This window comes from Patella vulgata, chromosome 4 (genome assembly GCF_932274485.2).
Source record: "Patella vulgata chromosome 4, xgPatVulg1.2, whole genome shotgun sequence".
NCBI classification, from domain to species: domain Eukaryota; kingdom Metazoa; phylum Mollusca; class Gastropoda; family Patellidae; genus Patella; species Patella vulgata.
Window position 1 is genome coordinate 75,719,031 of NC_065882.2, and position 26,871 is coordinate 75,745,901.

The 26,871-nt window shown below is 36.9% G+C and overlaps 1 protein-coding gene and 2 long non-coding RNA genes across 3 annotated transcripts in view; 2 read left to right on the forward strand and 1 right to left on the reverse strand.

Moving 5' to 3' along the window:
- Positions 1-3,834, reverse strand: part of LOC126819292 (uncharacterized) — a 35,158-nt gene extending 31,324 nt beyond the window's left edge. Inside the window, exon 1 of the mRNA XM_050547272.2 lies at positions 3,755-3,834. Coding sequence (XP_050403229.2) covers positions 3,755-3,830 — 76 coding nt within the window. The 5' untranslated portion in view covers positions 3,831-3,834. The remainder of the gene's footprint in view (positions 1-3,754) is intronic.
- On the forward strand, positions 1,563-25,121 carry LOC130012419 (uncharacterized). The gene is made up of 3 exons (XR_008787825.1): positions 1,563-1,613; positions 11,508-11,674; positions 24,910-25,121. It is a non-coding gene; the product is annotated as an uncharacterized LOC130012419 (long non-coding RNA).
- Positions 22,030-23,799, forward strand: LOC126814507 (uncharacterized). The gene is made up of 3 exons (XR_007677628.2): positions 22,030-22,350; positions 22,518-22,697; positions 22,835-23,799. It is a non-coding gene; the product is annotated as an uncharacterized LOC126814507 (long non-coding RNA).
- Positions 25,122-26,871: the final 1,750 nt, after the last annotated feature.

Below are 26,871 nucleotides of genomic sequence, written 5' to 3' on the forward strand. Positions count from 1 at the left end.
GATAACCATACTACACGCAAAACAAATCCGGTAAGACAAACCTGCGGACCTGACAGAGAGAGAGAGAAAGATGGGGTTTACCGTCCACTCGACACAAACTAGGTCATTTCGGGACTAACATATGGTCCAATTTTATTTCAAAAATTCGTTTGCGCTTAGGCGCCTTTAGCAGTGGGGGGGGGGGGGGCGGGGAGGACCTGGAGAAAACCCACGAGGTTGGACAGGTGACCCTACCCTACCCTACCAGGCGACTCAATGACAGACCTTATGACGCAGCGCGCACACGCTAACCATTTGGCCATCCAACCCCCCGTACATGTAATCATACAGCCTTCACGCAAAATGAAGTAAATAAGGATTTACAAAAAATGACGTGATGCGATCGTTCTTCTGAATGGCGATAGTCTACCAATAACCAGAATCTGTAAACGACATTGAAAAATAATTGGCATTGACTGTCATATTGAAATTTCCAAATTTTTATCTAAATCCAATCTCTAGAAATAAAACGAGAGAGAGAGAGAGAGAGAGAGAGAGAGAGAGATGGGTTTAACGTCCACTAGACACAAACTAGGTCATTTCGGGACTAACATATGGTTTAATTTTATTTCAATAATTCGTTTGCGCGTAGGGGTCTTTAGCAGTGGCAGGAAACCGGAGGACCCGGAGAAAACCCACGAGGTTGGACAGGCGACCCTACTCCTTGTCACGTGCAATCGGGGATTCGAAACCACGCCAGTTGGCTCAATGACAGACCTTATGATACAGCGCGCACGTGCTAACCATTCGGCCACCCAACCCCACTAGAAATAAAGTACTTGTTTCAAAGAGTGTGACGGAAGGGTGGGACCTAACCTAATAATTATGGTTCGTTGTGGAATTTGTTTTCTGTGCACTCTTTAAATCCGAATTTTATCCGATTACAGAACGGCGTTGTCAGGAAATACCTAAAGCTATTTGCATCGTCTGCACTTATAGCTAAACAAATGGCGCCTACGTTTTTAATATAAAAAACGCCAAGAGGAAAAGGAATTTATTGAATGGAAACAAAATTTTGTTGACCACATCAATATTTTTCTTCTTTAGTTTATCAACTATGACCTAAGCACAGTCGTCCGGACTCATGTCAGTTTTCTTTTTCGGTATTGCCGGTCGTTGGGTTTGAATTTGGCCGATAAGGGACAAACATCCAGAATTCAAGTCAAAGAATACAGTTTAAAAGTACTCTCACAAATACATATTGGTCCAGATAGTATTCGGATTGGTCACGTTTATGATTATTTGAAGTGTACCATTGATTTAACGGTACCATTTTTTATTTGTTTCAGGTACAAGAAGAATAAAAGTCAAATATACAATTGTACAATCACACACACACATATTGGTCCAAACAGTATTCAGATTGGTCACGTAGACGGTTATTTGAAGATTGAAGATTACCACTGATTTTACGACCGCCATTCAAAGATACATTATGTGAGATTAGATGAAGAGCTGGCAGTTCTCACTATAAAAGTTAAAATCTAGATAATGTAAAGGGAATTGATCCACTACGAACCGAGATTTTAGCGATTGAATTTTCCGCCTAGCCTCGATCATCATTACTAAAGTCGGTAGGATATAAAACACAGTCTCGATTATCCCATTAATAATTAAATTATGAATGGAGAGAGAGAGAGAGAGAGAGAGAGAGAGAGAGAGAGAGAGAGAGATGGTCATTTCGGGACTAACACATAGTTCAATTTTATTTCAATAATTCGCTTGCGCGTAGGGGTCTTTAGCAGTGGGAGGAAACCGGAGGACCCGGAGAAAACCCACGAGGTTGGACAGGTGACTATACTCCTTGTCACGTACAAGTTGACTCAATGACAGACCGTATGATGCAGCGCAGCGCGCACGTGCTAACCATTCGGCCATCCAACCCCCAAATTATGAATGGAAGTCGAACAGCAAATCAGAACCTAATCCAATAAACATCGCAGGCCAGCCATGCCATCGAGAGTTAATTATGGTCTGGATATGTTAATTAATGTCTAATTAATAATTAATATAACATTTCATGCCTAAAGAAAGACCTGCAATAGGCAGATTTAGCTCTTGCATAATGTATCTTTAATTGTGTTACTGGTAAAGAAAAAATCTTCAGTAAAATCAAATCATTCTTTGAGTAGTTTATTTTTGTATTCGAAGGGACCTAAATAAATGAAATCACATAGCTGGGGTTTAACGTCCTACTGTTCTGTGCCGACTTGGCTAATCCAGACGGACATACGCCGTCCATTGTGCTTTGGGGCGAATGATGCCCGGCCAGCAGCACTACGGCCTACTCTTATATCGAATTCCAATTGTCTATAATTCTTTAACGTGCACACCAATGTGTACACGGGATCCCCCTTTTCCGACTACACTTTGCCCATAACCAGATATTCCGTTTGAAACTAAAGAAGCATTGGAGCTTCGGGGGGTTTCATTTGATGTGATCTGACTACACCATCGCATGGAAAACTCATATTAGATAGTTGATTAAGACCGTTAAATGCACAGTTTACAAGACGGAGGATTTCTTTAGTGGTTTAATACAGTTAACATATTGGAAGGTAAATACATGTATGTAAAATCCAGGAGTAATTTTACATTTCCGGTGCGATGCAGAGACAACAACATTATCTCAAAAGGTCTACGCATCAAGTCCCATGTTATCAGTGGATCGTGTATTTGGTCTTGCTGTTGCCATGCATGGTTTCTGATTTGTTGTTACTGCGTGTCTATAGATAATTGCCTTACACATTTGTAACTGTACTTGCTTGAAAACGTCGAGTGTCTGAAACGTTGCCTAAATAAATCAGTAATTTGTTTATAGGAATTAGACTTTGACAAATAACCCTGGGACTTTAATACATGCAGATCGTATGCCCGAATTTATTAAATATCATTAATTAATAAATAATATTCAAAGATAAGAAACCTTTCTATGACGCAGATTTAAAGATATATCGCAAAGATTTCCAGGGCCTGACAAGGACAGCTGTCTAGTCATTCGGATGAGTTAAAAACCCGAGGTCCGTGTATACATTGGCGTGCACGTAAAAGATCCCTCGGCAGTTGAAATTCGATATAAGTGTAGGCCATAGTGCCGTTGCCCCGGTAAAATTTCTCTCATAGCACAGATGTCCGTCTTTATTACCACAGTCGGAGCAGAACAGTAGGACATTAAACCCCATTTTCAAAGATTTTCTGATAATCTTATGATTCTATTATGAAAATTACAATTCTTAACTTATTATACCGTAATAATACTTATTTCTATAAAATATTGTCTTACATTTTCGATTCGTTAATCATTTTGAGTTTTGCTTTTCTTTGTTAGAGTATTCGATCAAAAGTAAAACGTATCTTATTGGCTTTAATCATATAGAGTTCAGTATAACCAAACTGTAACACTTTTTAATGAATTTAAAGTTCAACAGTGGTTTTCTTATAGGAAACAGTGCGATCTAACGGCGCAAACATATATATATATATTGTTAAGAACAGACAGTACATGAAAACAGTACAGACAAAAAGACTCATGCCGTTATGGGCCATCAGGTGGAATCATACAGTAAGTACGGCCAACTTTATACGACACTCATCTCAACTTATAGAATTTAAGCATGCCCTGGCGTATACATGACACACATCACAACGTATATCAATGAGATGAAAAATTGATAACACTTAAATATAGCGATAAGTTAAAACGGACAATACTTACCCGCTAATCCAAGTCCACATAGTCCACATAGGAACCAGACAGTTAACAGAAGCATTATAGATGACTCCGAGTTCATTACAACACTAAAGTTAAAATATTGATAAATTGATAGCAACTTAAAAGCTCGCTAATTTGCGAGTTATGTAATTTTTTTAAGCAATCCTGGTGTAAACAAAGTGAATTGCACCCATGACATTCCCACGTAAAAATAACACAATGGAGGTTAGAATAAGTAAACAGATAGCCTTTCATTGTAAGGAATCTCTTTTAGTACAATCTGAACTAAGTTTTACTGCCATATGTTTAAAACGTTCAGTAATATAAATGTTTAAAACGTTCACTACCATGTATTGTAAGGTGTTCTAATATGAAATTTTAAGCACTTGGTTTGAACAGTATCTATTTAAAATATATTTAATTACACACTATACACAATACATCTAAGCACTACATTATCATTCATTTCAGCACTTCATTATCATTCATTTCAGCACCCCAATATCATTTATTTAAACACTTTCAATATCATTTATTTAAACACTTTCAATATCATTTATTTAAACACTTTCAATATCATTTATTTAAACACTTTCAATATCATTTATTTAAAAACTTTCGATATCATTCATTTAAACACTTTTAATATCATCCATTTAAACACTTATAATGTCATACATTTGAACATTTTCAATATCATTCATTTAAACACTTTAATATTATATTCAAGCATTTTAATACCACATATTTAAACGCTTGAATATTATATAATTAAGCATTTTAATACCACACATTTAAACCCTTCGATATATTACATTTTATAACCTCGATATCATACATTTTAATACTTCCATAATTTATCCATTCGACATCATATATTTTATCACTTTGATGTCATTCATGTTATCACTTCTATATCATATATTTCAACACTTTTTTACATTTATGACATCGATGTCATACATTTTATCCCTTCGATATCATACAATTTATCGCTTGGGCATCATACGTGTCATCACTTCTGTATCTTATATTTTAACATTTTCATAGAATACATGTTAACAATTCTATATTGTATGATTTATCTCTTCGATGTCACACATTTTATCACTTCAGTATCATACAGATACAGATATTTCAAGCATTTTGAAATTTTATAATCACTCCAATATTACACATTTTAAAATTTAAGAACACTTCAATATTATACATTTTATAATTTTAACTCTTCAATATTATACATTTTATAATTTAAACACTCCAAAAAAATTAAACACTTCAATATTATACATTTTATAATTTAAGAACACTCCAATATTATACATTATATAATTCAAAAACACCAATATTATACATTTTATAATCTAAATACTTCAATATTATACATTTTATAATTTAAATACTTCAATATTATACATTTTATAATTTAAAAATTCCAATATTATACATTTTATACAAAAACACCAATATTATACATTTTATAATCTAAACACTTATATATCTTAGTAAACACTACAATATCATACAAATAAGTGTTTTAATATCACTATAGTATTACATATTTTAACACATCAATATCATATATTCTATCGCTTCTACTTCATAAATTTTAACACTCGTTTTTCTGACATTATTTATTCAATAAATATTTACATAAATATGAAATATATAAATCTAGGAACTGGAAACAAGTCGGGGCTTATATAAATTCTATCTCCCGTAATCAATTATTTACAAAAATATAAAAACATTGTTTAAAGTATAATAATCACAAAATATTTAAGGTTTAAATTACAGACATTTTAATACTTCGATTGATCATTTCGATATCATACATTTTAATATGATACATTTCAACACTTTGATGCTATAAATTTTAAAACTTCGATTGCAGACATATTATCAAATCAATATCATAAAAGTAAAACTGCAGTATCATAATGGTTCATTTCAAAACATAACTGTTCGCCACTCTAATAATATTCATGACCATTAGTATCATGTGCGTTTCTACAACTCTATATTACCATATATTCTTGATTGTGGTTTCTTTAAGTCTATCTTGATTTGTTTAAAATTCGAATAGATTGACTCATAAGTCCTGTCCAATATTGTAAAATGAAAGCCAGTGAATCCAGACCCCTCACCCCACAGGCTTATATAATATAAGGCGGGGTCGATATATTTTTTTCTCCATTTGAAAGTTCTGATCTCTAAAACAAATTGGGTGTTGTTATATTTAAACAGCTGTATGTTTGGACTGGACCATCCAGTAATGTGGGCGCAAAAAAATATCATTTTGGGTGACTTTGTAGTTTTTATTCATCAACAATACAAACACTTTTCTGAACTTCTGGCCCGAGGGAGGTAAAACAATACCGAGAAAGTGAATTTTTGTTTTAAACGTTGCTGTGATAGTGATATTATTATATATTAGAAAATGTATAAAAGTGCAAAGTATTATACGAGAATTGACCCACGAAAGACCAAATTATGTGTCAAAAGTCCAAAGTATTCAACGGTGTTAAACAAATAACTAACGAAGAATTGATCTGCGGAAGGCCAAATAATGTGTTAAAAATGTCACCAAGTTAAACCTGTGTATTAAGGAATGGTTGTGTATTTACACTTATGTGCCTGGTATGAGTGTGATATGTTGAGAACTGGTGAAGATATTATTTACTCTAGTGGTCAGTTATTTATTCCATAAACAAGTGACGTGGTCTGACATTCATAACTCTACAAATAACACAGATTATAAGGTAATCTCCCTTTGCTATCATAACATTCATGACCATTGATTGGGTGTCCCCAGCACAGACAGATTTAGTGCTTCGGTTGGCCTACACTGCATGAAGATCTAAGAAATTGTTTAATAATTTTTTGATATATCGTTAGTGAAGAATCATACATAAACTTCTTGAAGATGTTGTTGGACCGTATTGTAAACACAATTGAAAAAAAACCGAAAGAATTGTACAATATTTAATTAGACAAGCAAAACGCAGAAGTCTTACAATTTCTACAGCATGCAAAATATCCAATTTATCAGTAATAGAAATTTTGATTTTAGATTCATTTGGTAGAAAGAAAGAGACCCTTTACCAAAATTATATAGCACTACGATATTTGACCAGACCCATCTGGAAGTTTATCAAAACAGACAGTTTCCGGTTATTCGCAACGGGTAATTGTCAAAATATTAGGAGTGCGTCGCCCCTGCCCCCACCCCCACCCATTGGGCAAACATCTGGGCAAGCGGATACCGTTGATTTATGAACCTAGGCCTGTCATTAAAGGACATAAGTGATCATTATTCTAAACTAATGTTTAGTATATATAGAAAGTATGTAGAAATTATACAGTAGTCATTAATTAGCAAACCTGAATAGCGGTGTATATCAGTTAATAGTCACAGTTTTAAGATCTTGGTGACATAACACCTACTTAATGACTTCTGCCTGATTACTAGCAATTTTGATGAACTACTAAACATTACGTATATAAAATGACATATTCGATCTGATAGTGTCGTATAGTTTCATTTATTAAAGTTATTTGTTGTTTAGTCAACGATATCAACTTTTACAGTGTAACCATAAAATCATTCTTCACTTGCGCTTTGTTTTCGATTTCCCGGTTGGAAATGACAACGTGTAGGGTCGCCTGCCCAACCTCGTGGGTTTTCTCCTGGGTCTCCGGTTTCCTCCCACTGCTAAATACCCCTACGCACAAGCGAATTATTGAAATAAAATTAAACCATATGTTAGGCCCGAAATGACCTAGTTTATGTCGAGTGGAGGTTACCCCCCCCCTCTCTCTCTCTCTCTCCCTGTAACCATGATGAAATAATTCTTCACCTGCACTTTTGACACACTTAGAGCTGTTACAGAGACGCATGTACAAACTAAAACATGTGAAAGTTTAAACACTCGTTACTTTCTTCAACTCAAATAAAATGTTTTCGTGTCACCAATTTGTTTGCCTACTTAATGAAACTGCGAATTCCTCGGAGAAATTTTTAGTGCAGAGATTTGTAAAATGGCCAGAAACCCTGCAGATCGCAAACAAAAAAGGTGAGGGGTGTCTTTTTTGTCGGTGAGCACCTAAAGGAAAGTAGAACATTAGTATCATTCCATTCGTAAATACTGCGGTCAAATTAGCCAATCACTGTAAGATATGTTCATACTGTTTAAAGATATTGCCGGATCTAGAAAAATGATTTGTTTTTGAACAAAAAAGAAGACGTGAATAGGGCGCTTTAGATGTTAACATCTTATCTATGTATAAAATATTTGCTTTCAGTTCCGATTAAACGAAGTTGGGGATTCAGAGTGCAAAATTCCCTATTTACATTAGAATAAAGTATGTCCAGGTGTTCCGCCATTTTGATTGTGTCTAGCTTTGATCGTGGTGCCAGGCGACCAAATAAAGATTTCGGCATGTAAACAGGGACAGTTATATCCAAGAGAAATTTCCGAGGTGGACAAATATTTAAACGTTGTCATAATGATTCAATAACTGGAATTTGTCTATGGTGTACGGATTATTTCGGACATGATAGCAGAGTATCGTCTATCGTTTCTGTCCGCTTGCAGATAAAAAATACAGTTCCGTAACCGTCGCTTCTTGACGCTTAAATATTGACATAGAACAATTAAATGAGTGTCTAATCTGTTAGAATAACAATTGAAATAGATTAAAGATTATTTTGTTTACGTAAAAAATATGATTCCCATCTCTGAAACACATTATGTTACTTAAAACAATTGATCGTAATATGGCGCACATCCAATAGGATGTTTTACATTATTTGTTATTCAATGAGATACAAATGCGTTACATACGTTGAAATTAGCTGGGGCCTATTACTTAGATGGCCTTTAATCCTGTATAAACCACACAAATCTTGAGACAACTTTGTATGGAAATGGTGATTGTATGACAGCGATGAGGTTAAGTTAGTTCTTAAGTTAGGGCGATATATTTCCAAGTTCAAAAAGTAATTGTAAGTTTAGCGTCTATCGTTCAGCTGTGGGGATTGGTATGTTTCTTATAGGGTTAAACCGCCGATTTACGACGCAGACAGAATGGAGTCTTTCATATGTTTTTTTTGTTGGAATTGATTTTTCAGATTAGTTGCTGTCTAAATGGATCTTCCAGAAGGTTGGTTATCTGGATATATCTTATAGAAGGCGGACTGTCTGTCTTGTTTTGTTGCATCAATATAGACATTATTGTTCTAATAAAGGTGACTGGTGATTTTCGGACAATGAACGAATATGTATCATTAAAATTTTCAGAAAACTGGTGTGGTATCGATTCCTCGCTTGTACGTGACAAAGAGTAGGGTCGCCTGTCCAACCTCGTGGGTTTTCTCCGGGTGCTCCGGTTTCCTCCCACAGCTAACGACCCCTACACGCGTAGGACATTTAGTTAACTGGTGGGGTTTTGATTCCCTGGTTGTACGTGACAAAGAGTAGGGTCGCCTGTCCAACCCCGTGGGTTTTCTCCGGGTTCCCCGGTTTCCTGCCACTGCTAAAGATCCCTACGCGCAAGCGAATTGTTGAATTAAAATTGAACCATGTGTTAGTCTCAAAATGACCTAGTTTGTGTCGGGTGGACGTTAAACCCCATCTCTCTCTCTCTCTCTCTCTCTCTCTCTCCCTCTCTCTCTCTCTCTCTCTCTCTCTCTGAAAATAAATACTGCGATCCTTCTAGTTCGGTTGAACTACAAACTATTTAATAACAAAACTATTGAATTAACTGATGGCGAGATAAAATAATGATTTTAATTCGCAGACCTTTTTTTATAACACCAAATAACCCTATCTACGAGGCGCGGTTGAATAGTGCTATCCTGATAGTCCGGTTGAACTACAAAGGATTTAATAACAAATCTAAAAACTATTGAATTAACTGTTGGCGAGATAAAATGATTTTTATCCGTAGACCTTTTTATAACACCAATTAATCCTATCTACGAGGTGCGGTTGAACTTCGAATAACAACAAAGATATTGGATTAACTGTTGGCACGTTACCTAGGGTATTAGAATGTCACCTAACAAGATAGATTTTTTTTCTGGATATTTTCTCTGCTCAAATAAAATAACACACGCCTCTCAATAATTCTATAATTGAGCTATTCATAAATATTTATCTTTTATTCTTTAATTCTTCGTATCGTGTCAAGGATTTTTACTTATTTTGTCAATGTGTTTAAGTTAAGAATTTTCACTTATTTTGTCAATGTGTATAAATAAGGATTTTTACATATTCTGCTGATTTGTATAAGTAAGGATTTTTACTTATTCTGCCGATATTTAGAAGTGACTTGTTTGGTTTAAATGGTATATTTTTTCTCGACAATATTGTACGATTTAAATGCATGAATAACAGAATACAAAATATAAGCCAATAAACATTATGTTAATTTGGTTCCTTACTTTACCATCTTCACTTCACATGATACAATACCTCGCCAAAGGGATTTTCCGACGTGGTTTCCCATTTTCAGTGTTGCAGGAAAGGGGGTCTGACAAGGACAGCTGTCCAGTCCTTCGGGTGGGACGAAAAACCGAGGTCCCGTGTATATATTGACGTGCACGTAAAAGGTCCCTTGACAGTTGGAATTCAATATAAGAGTAGGCCGGACAAAATTTCTTCCATAGCCCGTCTTCATTAGCCCAGTTCGGAGCGCAGAACAGTAGGACGTTAACCCCCATTTCATTTCATTTCATTTCGGATCAAAGATTGTTTAGGTGATATAAATAAACCAATTCGGAATGCAAATCACATTAAACCATTCTTGCTTATTTACTCTACCCGAAACGTTCGATACCACTTCTAATCCCATCAGGAGATCCAGATGTTGACCAATTATTGTATTGGATTATCGGCGAGTTCCAAAGACCAACTTTTCACGACGTGTTTGTATACTTAGCAAGGTATCTCTTCAAACCTTTTGTGTTAGATGTTGTCCAGACTGTAAGGTTATCCGGATATCTTGACCGCCAGACATCCTGTCAAGTGATTTTAGAGTGATTTTTAGTGGAGATCTGCTAAGGAGGACAGCAAATAATCTTAAGTTGTTTGGGGATTTTATTGACTGAAGTCTATGATCCGTCTCGATCTTAGAACTGTCTTGGACAGACTCCAGGAACCGAACTCTAGTCTACTATAGTTCAATCAAATACTCCGAAAATAAAATGAAATGGGGTTTAAAGGAAACAAGTCTTTAACTCTTCGACATTGCAAACACGACTTATTGGTCATTTTAAATCAACATTGACGCTGTTATCTTACCGTGGAATGATGGGCTTCTTATATCCAATTTTTAAAAATGGCACAAAAATTGCGTGCCAGAATGCTTTCGAGCGCCATGTGTAATGAAGCGACTCGGTGAATGAGGCTAAAATACTCCACAGGAGAATAATACCGGTGTAGACCGGAAATAAAACAGAAACGATTGAATGTAAATCAGTTTATATACATTCATTACATTATTATATGCCTTCCATTTGTGTCCATTTCTAGGTGCCAATGAATAGAGATTTGGCTCCTTTAACGTCCTGTGTTTTAGCACCAACCCCGCCAAAAAAAATGTGATATTAAATGTTATGTTATTTAATTGATACACGAATAATTGTGAATCTTTGTTCAGAAACTGTTAGTTAACGAGAATTCGTTGGTCTGTTTTATATTTATGTTTAAGATTGAAATTACTACATTAAATCATTTTTGTTCTATTTCAGAAAAATAACCAAGAGCAACCTTTACATCACCTAATCGGTTTCAGAAAGTAATTCATCATGATGACTGGAAAGGTTGAACATCCAATAGAACATAAGGTCTTCCTACAGGCAGTCTTAGTCCTGCATTAATATTGTAAAAATATGATGTGGTGGGTGAAGTCAGAAAGGTAATGCCTTGTTCTGGTTTTTGGCAGTTTTAAGGCCGATCCGTCAAAATAGCCATGAAATATTTTTTCGAAACGTCTCAGATATTTTAAACTATTAGGTGATCGTCTTAAATTTAATGGTGGTTTTGTATCGTTTGCTTTAAAATTGTGAGTAATGTTTTCTACTCTCCGCCATTAAAAGATAGAAATCAGATATACTGAAAGGTTAACCCGACAACGTGAAGATCAAAGAGGGATTTTGTTCTCGATCTTGAACTAGAATCCACGGGATTGTCCCAACACAACAATCTCAGTTTCATTATAATCTGCAGTCCAGTTGTTCTTGTACTTATCAAACTTAGATGTAAAACTTGCTAACAATTTCAAAATCAAATATTGGTATATACCGGTATATATCTCCTTCAGCTCTTTCATTAGAAAGAATGTTTGCTGGTCTTATAGTTGGCCTTTGTTTTTTTGGAAAGCTAGTGTCGCTTTACAAAGTAACATTGTAAAGATTTGGCATTTTCTAGTTAACATTGTTGTTGACTTAAAGACGTAATCTGGTCGAATGTTTACAAATCCAGAGAGAAATTATTGTTGTTAAGAATTATGTAACCTTTGATTTTAGATTATGGTCCGGATATTTGTTTTGATGAATGGTCCGGGTTGTTTTGTATCTGTGTATGGTCTTTGCTGGCACAGGGGCGAAATGAAATGAAATGGGGTTTAACGTCCTACTGTTCTGCTCTAACTGGGCTATTGAAGACGGGCATACGCCTTACAGTGTGCTATGGGGGAAATTTTGCCGGGTCAGCGGCACTACGGCTTACTCTTATATCGAATTCCAACTAGCAAGGGATCTTTTATGTGCACACCAATGTGAAACGGGGCCCGGTTTCCGTCCCATTCGAACGACTAGACCAAAAAATCAGAAAGAGTAAGAATGAAAGGATGTGTATTTCCTAAATTAGTTCGGTCGGATAGTGTACTACGAGGGAAATGTTTTGAATTCCAACTGCCAAGGCATCTTTTACTTGCACGGTAATGTATACACGGGATCTCAGTTTTTCGTCCCTTGCCAGGCCCCCATCCTGCACCACTGACAAAGGGAAAACATGGAGAAATGAAATGAAATGGGTTTAATGTCCTAGCATAATGGGTATGTTGTTCATAAAATTTCATCTTATCTTATCTTATGGTCAACCCTTCGGCATGAAATCGGGTTCACGTTTTGTAATGGGTATGTTGTTCTTAAAATCTCATCTTATCTTATCGTATGATTAACCCTTCGGCATGAAATCAGGTTCACATTTTGTAATGGGTATGTTGTTCTTAAAATCTCATCTTATCGTATGGTCATCCCTTCGGCATGAAATCGGGTTCACGTTTTGTAATGTAAATCACGATTTTACTTAACTATCCTAAATAACATCACGTTTCGTATACAGCCAGCATCAGTGACAATAAATACTAATGTTGATAGTAGAACTGTCGAGACGATTTTATATTTGTATTGGTGTGTTGATAATCTGCACACCCATCTATGTGATTATCTTCTCTTGGTTCAGACTCTGGTTCGTACAAAAAACAAATTGTGGTCTGCGCATCAATACAAATACTTTTGTTTAAACTTATATCAGAATCATTTGCCCTCCGTATTTAATCGGATGGATCTCTTTCAAACTAAATTTATTTCTCTGTCTTCTGTAGGTAAACTCCTGACAAGAACAAATTATTTATTTGCATAGGAGAAATATAAAAATATAGGAAAGTCTATAGGCTTTCTGGATATTCAACTTCCTGGTAACGTCTCTTTGGGTTCTTTCCAGTGCAGTGGCTTTACGTATATCAAATCTAAATAATGTTTAATGTTGAATGATTCTCTGAACGTCGCTGTATCGGAAGTCCCAGTTCCGCAGCATTTATTTGCTGCGGTTTTTCTAATAGGGTTGTAGATACATTGATGTTTGCGAATCGTGATTTTGTGTATTTCTGATTGCGAATGGGGGAATAATGTTTGGGCGTTTCTGTGTACACATTTGAATTATTGTGTAATGATAGTCTCTCAAGTATATTGAGTGTGCCTGTCTGCCTGCCCGCCTGCCTGCCTGCCTGTCCGCCTATCTGCGAGCCTGCCAGCCCGCCAGCCTGCCTGCCTGCCTGCTTACCTGTCATCGGTTCTTTTGCGTCTTGAAAACTGACATGTCGAAACCAGACTGCAGAATTGCACAAAGCTTTCTCGGTCCACACCGGAATCCCCCTGGTAAGTGAGCCAGCACCATACCTGTTGAGTCATCCCAAACATTTGGATGTTTTAAGCCTCACTCACAACCCGCCATACGTGATTTGACACACACGGGTCGTGGGGTATGGTAGCTCACAGACTAGCCGCAAAAAAACGGGTTAAAATTTTGTATGTGCAGGACCAAAAGTCTCCACTACCAGTCTGAGATCTTCTACGGTGCCGAACACACGCAAGTAACGCATAAGTCTCACGCAGGGGGGTAATAAACAATTTCCCCCGTAGACTGCCCGTAGTAGTACGTACAGCGGTTTGTGAGTAAGGCTTTAGTCATTGTAGTTGTTGATATGAAGTAACAGTGGTAATAGATTACTGTTGTTAAACATGGTTGTTTGTTGGTTATAAGAGGATGAACACGTGGGTGTTAAAGTTACATAAAACAGTGACAGGTGTTATAACAATTTGTCACATGATAGCTTGTACACGGTACGAACTCACTCGGCAAACCTCAGCAGATTCAAGTACCCTACATCTAGCCTCGGCTGTATGACGAAGTTCGCCATTGGAACTACTTTCAAGTTGCTGGATTACCAACGGCGTTGCCCATGGTGACACCGTTAAAGGATGTTTTATCATACAAATATTTCAAAGTCTGAAGCTATTTTTCTTTCAAGTTTATCCGATTTTTTCAAACAAGGACAACTTTGCACTGAAAATTCTACACACGCTTCGAACGAAGCAATTTTTAAAAGTGGCGAGTGTTCCTAATAAGTAAACCGGTGACGTATCGCAATTGTATAGGCGTAGGTACATATCACTTACCGTCATACAGCCGAGGCAAGATGTAGAGTAACGTAATCTGCCGAGGTTTGCCGAGTGGGTACGGACTTTAACCAAAATGGTCGAATAGTCTTTTAACACCAAACCCTTATAATACATCCAATGTTTGATTAGAAACCTTACTAAGACCCGAGGGAATATTTATGAGCGACACCAAAATATTGAAAGTGGTTTTAATATGGCTGTAATTGTGAGATGAAACGTTGACAAATGAACAACAATCCGGATGAACAATGTGTACTGTTAAAAATAATAAGGCTAGTGCAAAATGATACGGCCAGCTCAATGTTTTAGTTATAGGTCGCGGCATGTAACAGGGCTCGCGCTAATCCCAACCCTAACCCTAACCCTGGATCTAGCCCCCAATGGTTACCCTAACATTAACCTACAATTTCGCCAACAATCACGTGCCCTAACCTTATTTACTTCTCAGCGACCTTGACAAAAATTAAGCTGACCTTAACAAATAGATTTAGCCCATATTCCCCTATTCGGAGGAGTGTTACACTCAAAATAGTGCATACCATCATACTAATTCAGGTGGCATCTAGTCCCTTATAGCCCACCGCATGAAATATCCCCACCTTCGTTAGCCCCGATGGTGCCCAAAAGTAGCCCGTTAAACCCCATCTCATCTGATGTTTTGAAAGAGATATCTATAATGTACTGCTATTGTGTGAAAATTACATAGATCTGTACGCGAGCCATGCGTGTGTATTACATGAAACCCGAATCTGCAAAGTATACTCCAGGTTTAAAGGAGCAAAATTGCTAATATTTCGGACCTAGAAATTGAGTCAAATGTGTCGCAAACCATATAATAATGTATTACGAATGTATATAAACTGATTTACATTCAATCGTTTCTGTTTTTACTCTAATTTCTAATCAGTTATGTTCTGCGAAATACGCGAGAAGTCTCAATCGAATGGCAATCTCTGGCGTTTGGTTATACCAGTCTACACCTATAATATTTATTGCGCATGCTCTCCAGATAAGAATATAAGATCACCGTTTGACATGACTCGTGGAATATGTCTAGACTCGTTCTTCGAGTCCCTGGTTACAAATGGGGCTGAAACGCATTATGGAACACAATTCGTGTACCAATGGTAAAATGCTTATTTTGTCTTAAATATTGGATACCAGAAGCCCATCTTTTCCCGGTAAGATCACAACATCAATGTTGATTTAAATTGACAAATAATTCGGATGATATTGGGTTAGAGACTTAGTTACTTTTAACGCCATTATGATTATGGTCTTTTAGTAAACGTTTGTTTGTCATCTTATTTATTTTTAACAAATAACACATAAGTGTTTGGAAGATATTGGTGTATTTAACACGGTGGCTGTAATATTTGTTATAAACACTTGGTATCCTTCCATTAATGGAAACTTTCTTAAATCAATTAAATCAACACTGCCTAATAAAAAAAATTGACATTATAGCCCTTCGTCCTTTCAGCGAATAGAAAAAAAAATAAAATCAATATTTCTTTCTCCACCCCTTCTATTCTGCATGGAGAGAGCTAACTACTTTGAAAATGGACCTCTGTCCGAAATGGCCACCATATTGAAGGATTTGTGTACTTTTTGTTATGCGTTGCAAATCCATTTTACTTCTTTAAAAGACTAATTTGGCGTGAAATAGCCCAGTTAGAGCTGACGGGCCATTAAACGATATTTCACTCATTACAGGACTAATTAAACATGTTTAATTTCGGTAAAATATAAAAATGAAAGCCAAAAAAAATACTTCTAAAAGTTCTCGAAGTTTGTTTAAGGTAGCTAAGTCTCTAACTCAATATCATCAAAAATCTTCGAAATTGAAAACACGAGTCATTTTTCACTCTAAATCAACATTGATCTTACCGGGAAAAGATGGGCTTCTGATATCCATTATTTAAGACAAAATAAACGTTTTACCATTGGTACACGAATCGTGCACCATAATGCGTTTCACTGCCATTTGGAACAAGGGACTCAAAGAACGAGGCTAGGTCATGTCAAACAGTGAAGCAATATTCTTATCTGAAGAGCATGCGCAATAAATATCAACGGTGTAGACCGGAATAACCAGACACTAAAGAGTGTCATGCAGTTGCAACTTCTGGCGTATTTCGCCGAACATAATTGATTTGAAATTAGAGTAAAACGAAAACGATTGGATGTAAATCAGTTTATATACATTCATATTGCCTTATTATATGCGTTGCGACTGATTTGTGTCAATTTCTAGGACCCAAATATTAGTGAATTAGCTCCTTTAATGTTTTCGATTAAATTTGTCGATTAATGTCGGTTAACAAGGTTTGTGTTTTTTCTCAAGCGGAGCTAAGATAAAAAGATTATATAAGAATCGCGTACACCCTTCCTTTCTATCATACATATTCCATTACATAACTTTCAGTACATACAGTGGCTCGGTGGGTAAGGTGGTGGCTCGTGGATTCGATCCCGGTATTGGCCTTGAAAAGTTCCCATGGATTTTCCAGCGTGGTGTCCCGGTGGCAGTGGTGGTGGGTCGGATGTGTTGGGGGTGGGGTGGGTGGGTGGTGTCTATTTGTACGTAGGGGACGAAATCCCGAGTGTGTTTTAAAGAACCCATGACAGTTGGTATTTAATAAGATGTAAACGCCGCTGTCAGGGCGAAATTCCCCTCATAGCACACTGAGTGACCTGTGTTCGTCTGTAGTATCCCGGTTGGTGCAAAAAGGTAAGCCGTTAAGCCCCATTTACATTTCAGCTTAGCATATTTACGGGTCCATCCTCGCCCTGACAGAAGCTGTCTCCACCCCTGTGATCACTAGGGCAGGTTATCCCCATCCAAACAAACAACCGTTGACGAATATAGCTTTAATTGTCTAGCCAGGGGTTATTGGCGGTTTTTAAATACAATACTTCTTTCCTCTAAATCTGGTGAAAGTAAATGAAGTTTGTTGCGTTCACTGCTTGATTTACGTGAGAAATGCGGTGCCAGAAGCAGACGTAATCTGGTATTTATCCCTAGGTTTCCCTCCACAAACTTCAACATAGATTAAGTAAATTAAAATCACATTGAAACAGATTCAATTCACCAACAAGAAAAATCAATCAGTTACCTCCAGATGTCGATATAATGTGAATATTTCTGACTTTCTGCCCTGTTTTCCGTCTTAAAGAATTTGTTTTTGATTCGATGTCGATATAGGGAAATTTGCTAAAGTGTTTTGTGTTTTAGTGAAATAATTGCATACCGTTGTTCACCTCGGAGTTTCAATACAGGTTACATGATTTTTGCCATGGTGTGTTGATTTTAACCGTAAAACAATTCAATAAAAATATTCCGGCGTTTTAGCCCTGCATTAAAAGTAAATTGGGTGACACCAGTGAAGGTAAGTGTCATGGGTGAAAGGTGAGGGTAACTAAAGGGTTAAAATTGAAATGAAATGAAATGGGGTTTAACGTCCTACTGTTCTGCTCTGACTGGACTGGACTGTCGAGGGCTATTTTACGTGCAAGCCAATGTGAACATGAGACCTCAGTTTTTCGTTCCATCCGAACGACTATACGTTGTCCCTTGTCAGGTCCTCTGTCTTGCACCACTGGAACCACGCCGGAAAATCCCGAAGAACTTGCTCGATGAACGCCGGGACTTTCTGGTTAGAGAACCAACGTCTTACTCACTGAGCCACCGTGGCTCCTTAATGGTATCATTCAAAGAGTAAAGCAGTAGGCGTGGCTACATATGACGTAGGGGAGGGAGGGGGCGGATAAGCTTATTTGTCCTATACAAACTGACCATACACAAATTTGAACTCAAATCTTGGGTGTTTGTTACAACGCCCTAACATTAACAATATAATTATCACGGATACATGTTGTAAACAAAGATAAACAGAAATCCCATGAATCAAAGCAATCTGATCTATGTTTCGTTTCGTTTTTTTTTTATATACTTTCGCTGACCTCTACTACATGATGATCTGACCACTTGTAGTGGAAGATCATATCAGGGGTCATACGAGCAGTTGTTTACCCTACGACGTCAGAATTCGATTAACCAATCAGCATTGATGTTTCTAGTGGGCCACCCACTGTTTCGTGTACCTCACGCGAAAATCTCACCGTAACAGATCACTTCATTGGCTAATCCCTCACATCACCCAGAACGCGGGTTATATAACAACTCTTTTTCAGATCCTAGTGTAGTAAAGACAAGTAAAACGAAATTTTGAATTATAAAAAACGAAAAGAAATGGGATCTGTGTTTTTATCAGATTTGAATCTTAGTTGTAGTTTATTCACAAACACATACAAGACTGGCGTGGCTCTGTAACAATTAAAACGATCTGAGTTCGTTTCTTCGGGGTATTTTATAAGACCTATGATGATCTATCGGGTCCGCTGATAGTGTCAAGTAATCCTTGGATGGTGAATTGTTTCAAAATAATAAAATTACAAAATAAGCTCTGTCAGATACATGTGAACTCATTGAAATAAGAAGTAGCACCAAATTCTCCAGAAATTAAATGGAATGAAATGAGGTTTAACGTCCTACTCACAGGCACTTGAAGGGATTGAAATAAAACTTCTTACTACTGCTTGAGTAGTAAGAAGTTTTATTTTAATCCCTTCAAGTGCCTGTGGTCCTATTGTTCTGTTCCGAATGGGCTAATGAAGACGGGCATACGCCGTACAGTGTGCTGTGGGGAAAATTTTGCTCGGGCAGCTGCACTATGGTCTAATCTTATATTGAATTCCAACAGCCACGGGTTCTTTTATGTGCTCGCCAATGTATACACGGGACCTTGGTTTTTCGTCCCACCCGAACGACTAGACAACTGTTCTTGTCAGGTCCTCCGTTCTGCAACACTAACACGTCGGAAAATCAAGATGAACTTTCTCGGCCAATGCAGGGATCGAACACGCGATCTCTATGCTAGCGAACCAGCGTCTTGCCCACTTAGCCACCGTGGCTCCACAATTCTCCAGCAAGAGCCAACAGAAAGATAATAGTAGTTTCTAGTTTCTTTTGAACGAGAGTCTGTCATTTTACGTTGATTCACCTGTATTGTTTGATTGGCAATGTAGACAAAGATGTCAGGAAATTCTTTTGAATCTGAGTCTGTCGCTTTACGCTTGTTCATCTACATTGTCCAGTTGCAGGGGCTAAGTGACAGGGGCGCAATGACAGGCTTTGCGTCATGGTTTTGAGTTTTTGTGCACGCTTGAGTTTTTACGCGTCCTTGCAAATCGCAAAAATCACACGGTTTCACTGCGGACATTATAATCATAACGCTTAACCAGTATCAAACATATACCATGGTCAGATATGCTACAAATCGACTCTAGCATGTTCCTTACAGCCCAATGTTACTCGGCGATACTGGGGGGAATACCCCCCCCCCTCCTTCCCCGCGCACGCATATAAGTATTGTTTTGGCGGGGGGGGGGGGCGGGATCTTATTCCTCAAGCAAAATTATGGGTCACCACGCTCCTGCCCGGTTGACAATCATTTAATACACTAATCAATAATATGTAGACAGAGGGTGATCAAATCGTGACTTTCCTGTGTAGACGACTTAACAAAGTGCAGAATTAACGATTTAAATGATGTTGAGGTCGAATGTGGTTCCCCGAAAAAACAGACAAAATTATTATCAGAAAACTACACGATTCCAAATATTGAATCAAAGTTCGAAACTATCAATGGGAAGTACTACTTTAACGATTGATACCATGGGGGAAATATAAATTGGTTTGCCGAGAAGTACACAGAAGATATTTAAAGAGACAGGGGCGGATACGGGATTTGTCACGGTTTCAATCTAAAGTTCTGTCGTCCATAGCGATGAATAATTGTTTTAGAGCCTTTTCTAGTGACATTTCGGAGAAAAGGTGCAATTTTAAACATTAAAACAGTGTCTGTTATTTAATTTTATATATTTACGACACCGAGATGTAATAAAAGAAAGATATGAATCTCATGAAGCTTGATAATTACTCAAAACATAATTTTCGGATTAGTAATTTGGATACCATTTCAATTGAAAATGGTAATTCTGATTTTCCTTCTGTTCGGACTGTAAGAAATCGCAGTCTTAAATTTCTCTGCTTTAGCCGGGTCACAACCCCCAGATCCGTGACCATTTCTCGGGGAACAAAGTTTGACGAGGGTTTCTGATAGAAGGGACCCCATTGAAGATATTTATAGTTTGCTACCTCTGAACTCTACGGGCTAACTCCAGGAGAGCCGAAAATCCAAGATGGCGGCCAAAAATGTTCTGAAATTGACATTGACAAACATTTGTTCTTCTATTATAATTATGTTTCTTATATTCCTTATCTGTTGTGCAATAATCACCAAATATACTCTATGTACCTATGTTGGCTATAGCAAGTGATTTGCTTTGCCTTGTAATAAAAACGGGGTTAATCTCGATGTTGCGTTTCTACTGTATTAAAGACACATTGAAAAATAAAAGATTAAAAATGCACACCTTTGCCGCCTCCCTCTGTATCCGCGCCTAGAAGACCACATCACGATTATCAAATATTGATGTTAAATTTAAGAGGTTCCAAACCTTGCCAGATCACAGATGAGTTCAATGGACAACAGATTAACACATTATTTATGTTTATTTATTTAAAGAAGCAACAAATAAAGCCTGATGATGTGTTCCCGATATGTTTAATAAACTAAATTCTAAATAAATAAAATATTTTGGTGTATGCTTGATGGTATGTAGTTTAGATTGTTATGATTTGATTTTATCACGTGACTGACATGACACGGATGCGTGACAGACATTCCATCATTACCCAACTACCAACGTCATGAGTCTCATGACCCTTCTGTATCCGCAACCAGCCGTCATCTTTTATTAAAAGTAAACTCGACCCCTGGAAAAATCCACGGATAAATATTGAAATTGGCCACTGTGCTAGTTTCATTCCGGATATGTGATTTAATGTTGAACAATGTACATGTCAAATGAGTTAGTGGTCTGTGTCCTGTTATTAAACAAGAATGTCTTCACCGGCTAGATGGGTTGTATGTGACATTTTAAATTATGGGATTATGTCGTCTCTAAGGTAGCACGTCATTTCGGTCCCGCGTCATTTCGGACTCAGCACAAACGTCGTTTCGGACTCAGTATGGCGACTTTTCGGACTTACTCGGTGTATATATTAAATATATTGTTAAATGGGTAAATACACAATTTGATGAAGATTATATTGTTTACATAAATTGGTGAAGATTATATTGTTTACATAAATTGATGAAGGCTATATTGTTAAATAGGTAAATACACAAATTGATGAAGATTATATTGTTTGTCGTTTCAGCTGGATGAAGACTTTATTGACAGCAACGCTCCCGGCTTCTACCAGAAGCGGGTTAAAGTAGGGGAAAGGCGACATCACATCTTTGCCACTGAAGATCAACTGCGACTTTTGGCAAAGGCTAAAACGTGGTACATGGACGCCACCTTCCGAGTTATCAACAAACCATATTCTCAATTATTTTCTATCCACGCTTTCGTAAAAGCCGGGGAAACCACGAAGCAGGTACCACTTGTCTTTTGTGTAATGTCCGGGAAGAGTCAGGACGATTACTACAAGGTAAGATGTGATCTATAAACTCGGAATAAAAAAATGATATAAATATAATCGGAAAAAATGGAGAAATGAATAACCGGAGAAATGAATATAATCGGAGAAATGATTACAATCGGATAAATGAATAAATATAATCAGATAAATGAACGTTTGGTTTATTTATTTTACAGGTTCTCCGGGCAGTGGACAAGATGCTACCAAGCCAGATTGCCTTGGAGGGATTTGTGGTGGATTTTGAGGCGGGGTTATGGCAGGCCCTTAGACGCCGTTTTGTAGATATAAGAATTCAAGGATGCGTGTTTCATTGGACCCAGGCCGTTTTCCGGAAAATTCAAGAAAAGGGATTCCAGGTATGTTGTGCGTTCTTCTTATAATAAATCTTCTTATAGTAAAATAAAAAAATTCTTATTATAATATCTTCTTTTAAAGTACAAGTGCACAAATAGATTTTCAGTATTAATATATTTCTAATATTTTATTATTTCAGACAGCGTACAACGAAAAGGGGGACGTGTTTAATTATTTGAGGCGATTGATGGCTCTCCCTTTCCTGCCCGAAGAACACGTGGCGGGCATGTTTGCCCATTTGAAAGACAGGTGCCCAGAACAGTTAGAGCCGATATGTACATACATAGAAGATCAATGGATTTCATCTCGTCTGTTTCCAATAGAAGATTGGTGCGTGTTTATGTTGCCAGTGAGAACCAATAACGACGTGGAGGGCTGGCACAACAGACTAAATTCCCGTGTCAACGCCAGAGGTCCTGTGCCATTTTATCTATTGATTTGCGCACTTTTTTCAGAAGCTACAAAGATACCACTGGACCTCACAATGATGTCGGAAGGTTCATTGAGACGACACCAAAGACGTCGGTATCGACATGTAGAAGGCCAACTTTTTAATATATGGGATTCATACAATGAAAAACAGATGAGCACTAGTAGACTATTAAAAAAAATAAGTCATTTGTATGGTCCACCCGCTCAGTGAAAAACAATTACATAATTAAAAAAATGAAAAAAAAAAAAAAAAAAAATGAATAGCCGACTAAAGCTATTTTTTCATCAAATAAATACACGTGTTGTTATAAATGTTGCGTTAATGTATGAATGTGTATGTATTTATACAATAAATGAATGTTTTATATGACCGTTGTTATCGCTATATGGTATGTTTAAAAATAAAATAATATGCCCGTTGTTATAAATCGATGTTATCATTTTATGCTATGTTGATAAATAAAATAGTTTATAAAGTAAATTGGCGTCAGTGTGTTGTATAATTCTATCTTACCTACCCGAGTCCGAAACGTCACCTACCCGAGTCCGAAACGTCACCTACCCGAGTCCGAAATGTCACCTACCCGAGTCCGAAATGTCGGGGACATATTTTTTGGAGTCCGAAATGACGTAAGTCCGAAATGACGCGGGACCGAAATGACATGTAATCGTCTCTAATTGTGCTCGTCGATCCTGTATTTATGTTGCCGTTCACCCCGTACATGCGAAACGTCGCCAATGCCAAGTTACATTCAGCCAATAGAAACCGGGTGCGCATAGTTTGGGCTTAACGTCCACTTCAATCGAGGGTGGTATCACAGACATGCGCGGGGGTCTTTCATGTGGGAAGAAACCGAAGTACTCGGACTAACGCTCACACCAGGAATCGAATCCACAACCGCAATCCAGGGGAGACCGGTCAGCTAGCGCCCGAAGTACGACCTCTATACCACTCGGCCATCCCAACCCCAATTCCTTATGGTCTAGCTGATCCACTTTTTTTTATCCCGTGGGCTTAGAGCACCGTGTGGGATTTAGGTGTCTCTCGCGTTCTCTTATTCTGTTCTTTTTATGAAACAGTTAAGTGGGTTGATGGCGATCATCAGTTTATGACCGAAACTTGAAGAACCTCGCTGGAAACCTCGTTATTGTGCTAGATAATTGTTTTGATAATTTGAGTTAGGTTTAATCAATACGTTGTTGGTACTTCACTTCTGTTTATCGTGTGGTGTGTTATGAAAGCTAGGTTCCCACTATCACGATTCGCGCTACGATTGAAATCATGGTTTTAATCGTGGAGTAATCGTCGTGATCCTGTCAGGTCTTATCATATGATCAGTCGTAGCAATCGCGTTGATCCTTTCGAAACATATCCGAACGTATCTGCAGGTAGTAGATCGTGGACTCAATAGGGACAGTCCTATGGTATTACATAGCACGACAGTGGGATACTGGCATTAAGAGATTTGCATTCCCGACTTCTTCTTCAAACCCAATGAAGTTGTTTCAATCAAATTTTATCCGTACGAACACGAGGTGCAAGAAAAAACCCTTTGGATAGGTCCAGGGCTAAAAATGTTTTTTTTACACACGTCTATATTTATTTTGAGATTCTCTATATTCACTTATTGCCAATTTACAATAAAAAGAACAATTTTGTTTTAGAACTTGGGAGAGAAAATCTTGTTTCCATTTTGTCATTTTCGGCTTTTTACCAGGAATTTCTCCTTGTTTTAATCCACGGTTCAAATGATAGTTATTTCTCCTCTCTCTCAATTGTAGCACCTGGAAACGAGAAATAAATATATGTTTTTTGTGAACCACGCTAAGATGTCTAAATCCACATTGTTGTTGGAGAAGATTAGTTATCCCTGGCCTTTGAAGACGCTCAAGATTTAGAAAAATGCTGTGAGAATAAGAGCACGCTAATCTATTCTATTCAAATACATGCAAATTCTTTCACGTCTATATCAAGGGCTACAGGTTTATGTAAGTATGAGGGTATACGAGGTTTAGAAATCTTCTTCTTTTTTTTAAAACTTTATCTATGTTAAGACGTGTGTAAGTATGAGTGTGTAGGGCTTTTATAAATCTTTCATTTTGTTCTCTTTTGTTTTCTTTTTTTTAAACTTTATCTCTTTGTTAAGTTCTGTGTAAGCATCGGAATTCCGCCTCGTAATTCAGGGGGAGTTACTTCAACCCTAAAGACGTCATCTACACTTACTATTTAAAGGCTGAATACCACTCTTGTTGTAACTGAATAATATGTCCTAACCTTTATTCTGGTCAACAAATTGTACTATTTTACAATATTCCAATTAATTGATGATACAAATTTCATCTTAACACACCTAATTTAAAAAATTGGAAAAATTCAACTAAATGATTTGAAAAGCCTGACGTAAAGCTTTTCAAATGTGACTTGGAATTAAAAATATTTTTGAATCCTCTGGACAAGTAAAATAGGATTTAATGGATAATTTATACAACAGGTAGGACACTTACACATCTAGTACTTAGAATAAGGCTATTTTTTTATTTTTGGGAGCTGCCAATCCAGCAAGAGTGTTATTGTCCCTTTAAAGCCAGGATTTTGCTAATTGTCTGAATTATTTTAAGAATTAAACAAAGCTGTTATTTTTTTCTAACTACTGACATAATCTAAACAAATCTCTTGAATTGTTTCCTTGTCCAACCTAATGACCAAAAGTCAGAGTCCGTTAATCCTAAATCAAAGACATGACATTTCTGTCTTCGTTTCGTCAATTGCTCGCACAAACACTACTTTAAAAAAAAACAGGTCTGGAAAAACCATTTCCTTGAAGTCATACGTTAATTCGCACTTTTAAACCCCAAGCCGACACCTACGCCTTCATGTCATGTTTGACATAGCATAGCTAATTGACATAAACTAATTTTAGACATTTCACATCTTCAGTGTCGACAATCAACAGAAACTGTCTTTCTAACAGTTCTAGGGGGAAATCGATTTCTTTTTCATACTTCGTTGTTAATCGCCCTTTTCCGTTAGCGACCTCCATACAAATATTTTATATTCCATTCTGTTTAAAACCCATGTGAAAATTTGTGTGATGAAGTCGAAGGAGGTTTTTAAAAACAAATTATACCGGTGTTATCCAGGATTTAAAAGGGCGTTTAAAAGATTTAAACACCCAAATATCCGAGCGAATATTAAATGCAATCTGAATCAACAGAACAGGATTATCGAACTTTGTTATTTTGATCTTTTATTGAAAACTATAACTAGTAGTTGATTAATAAACTATAACACAACACATGGAAAACAGCTACTGATTTATTTAGGCGACATTTCGAAGAGTATTTTCTCGGTCCATACATTTACTCATAACAACCCAAACATATTTTTATTGGGTTTTTATTCCCTGTTTATGTGCATAAATGATTAATATTCCCTAAACATCTCACTTTTTTCAACAGCCCCTCGCCCAAAAACAACCTGTATGTTTAATAAAATAACTTATTTTCATTGTATCAAAGCAAGAAAGCCAACTCTTATTGTCATCATAGGGGATTCATTTTTTTTCCGTTTTCGATTCCAAACTATGAAAATAAAGAGTAAAATTTAGGGAATATTAATCACCTATACATATAAACAAAGAAAACATCATAGAAATCTAGTGTTTAACAGTAAATACAACTCAACGATCACTTTATATAGTTAATTAATTAAACAATAAGAGTTGTCTTTCTTGCTTCAATCTT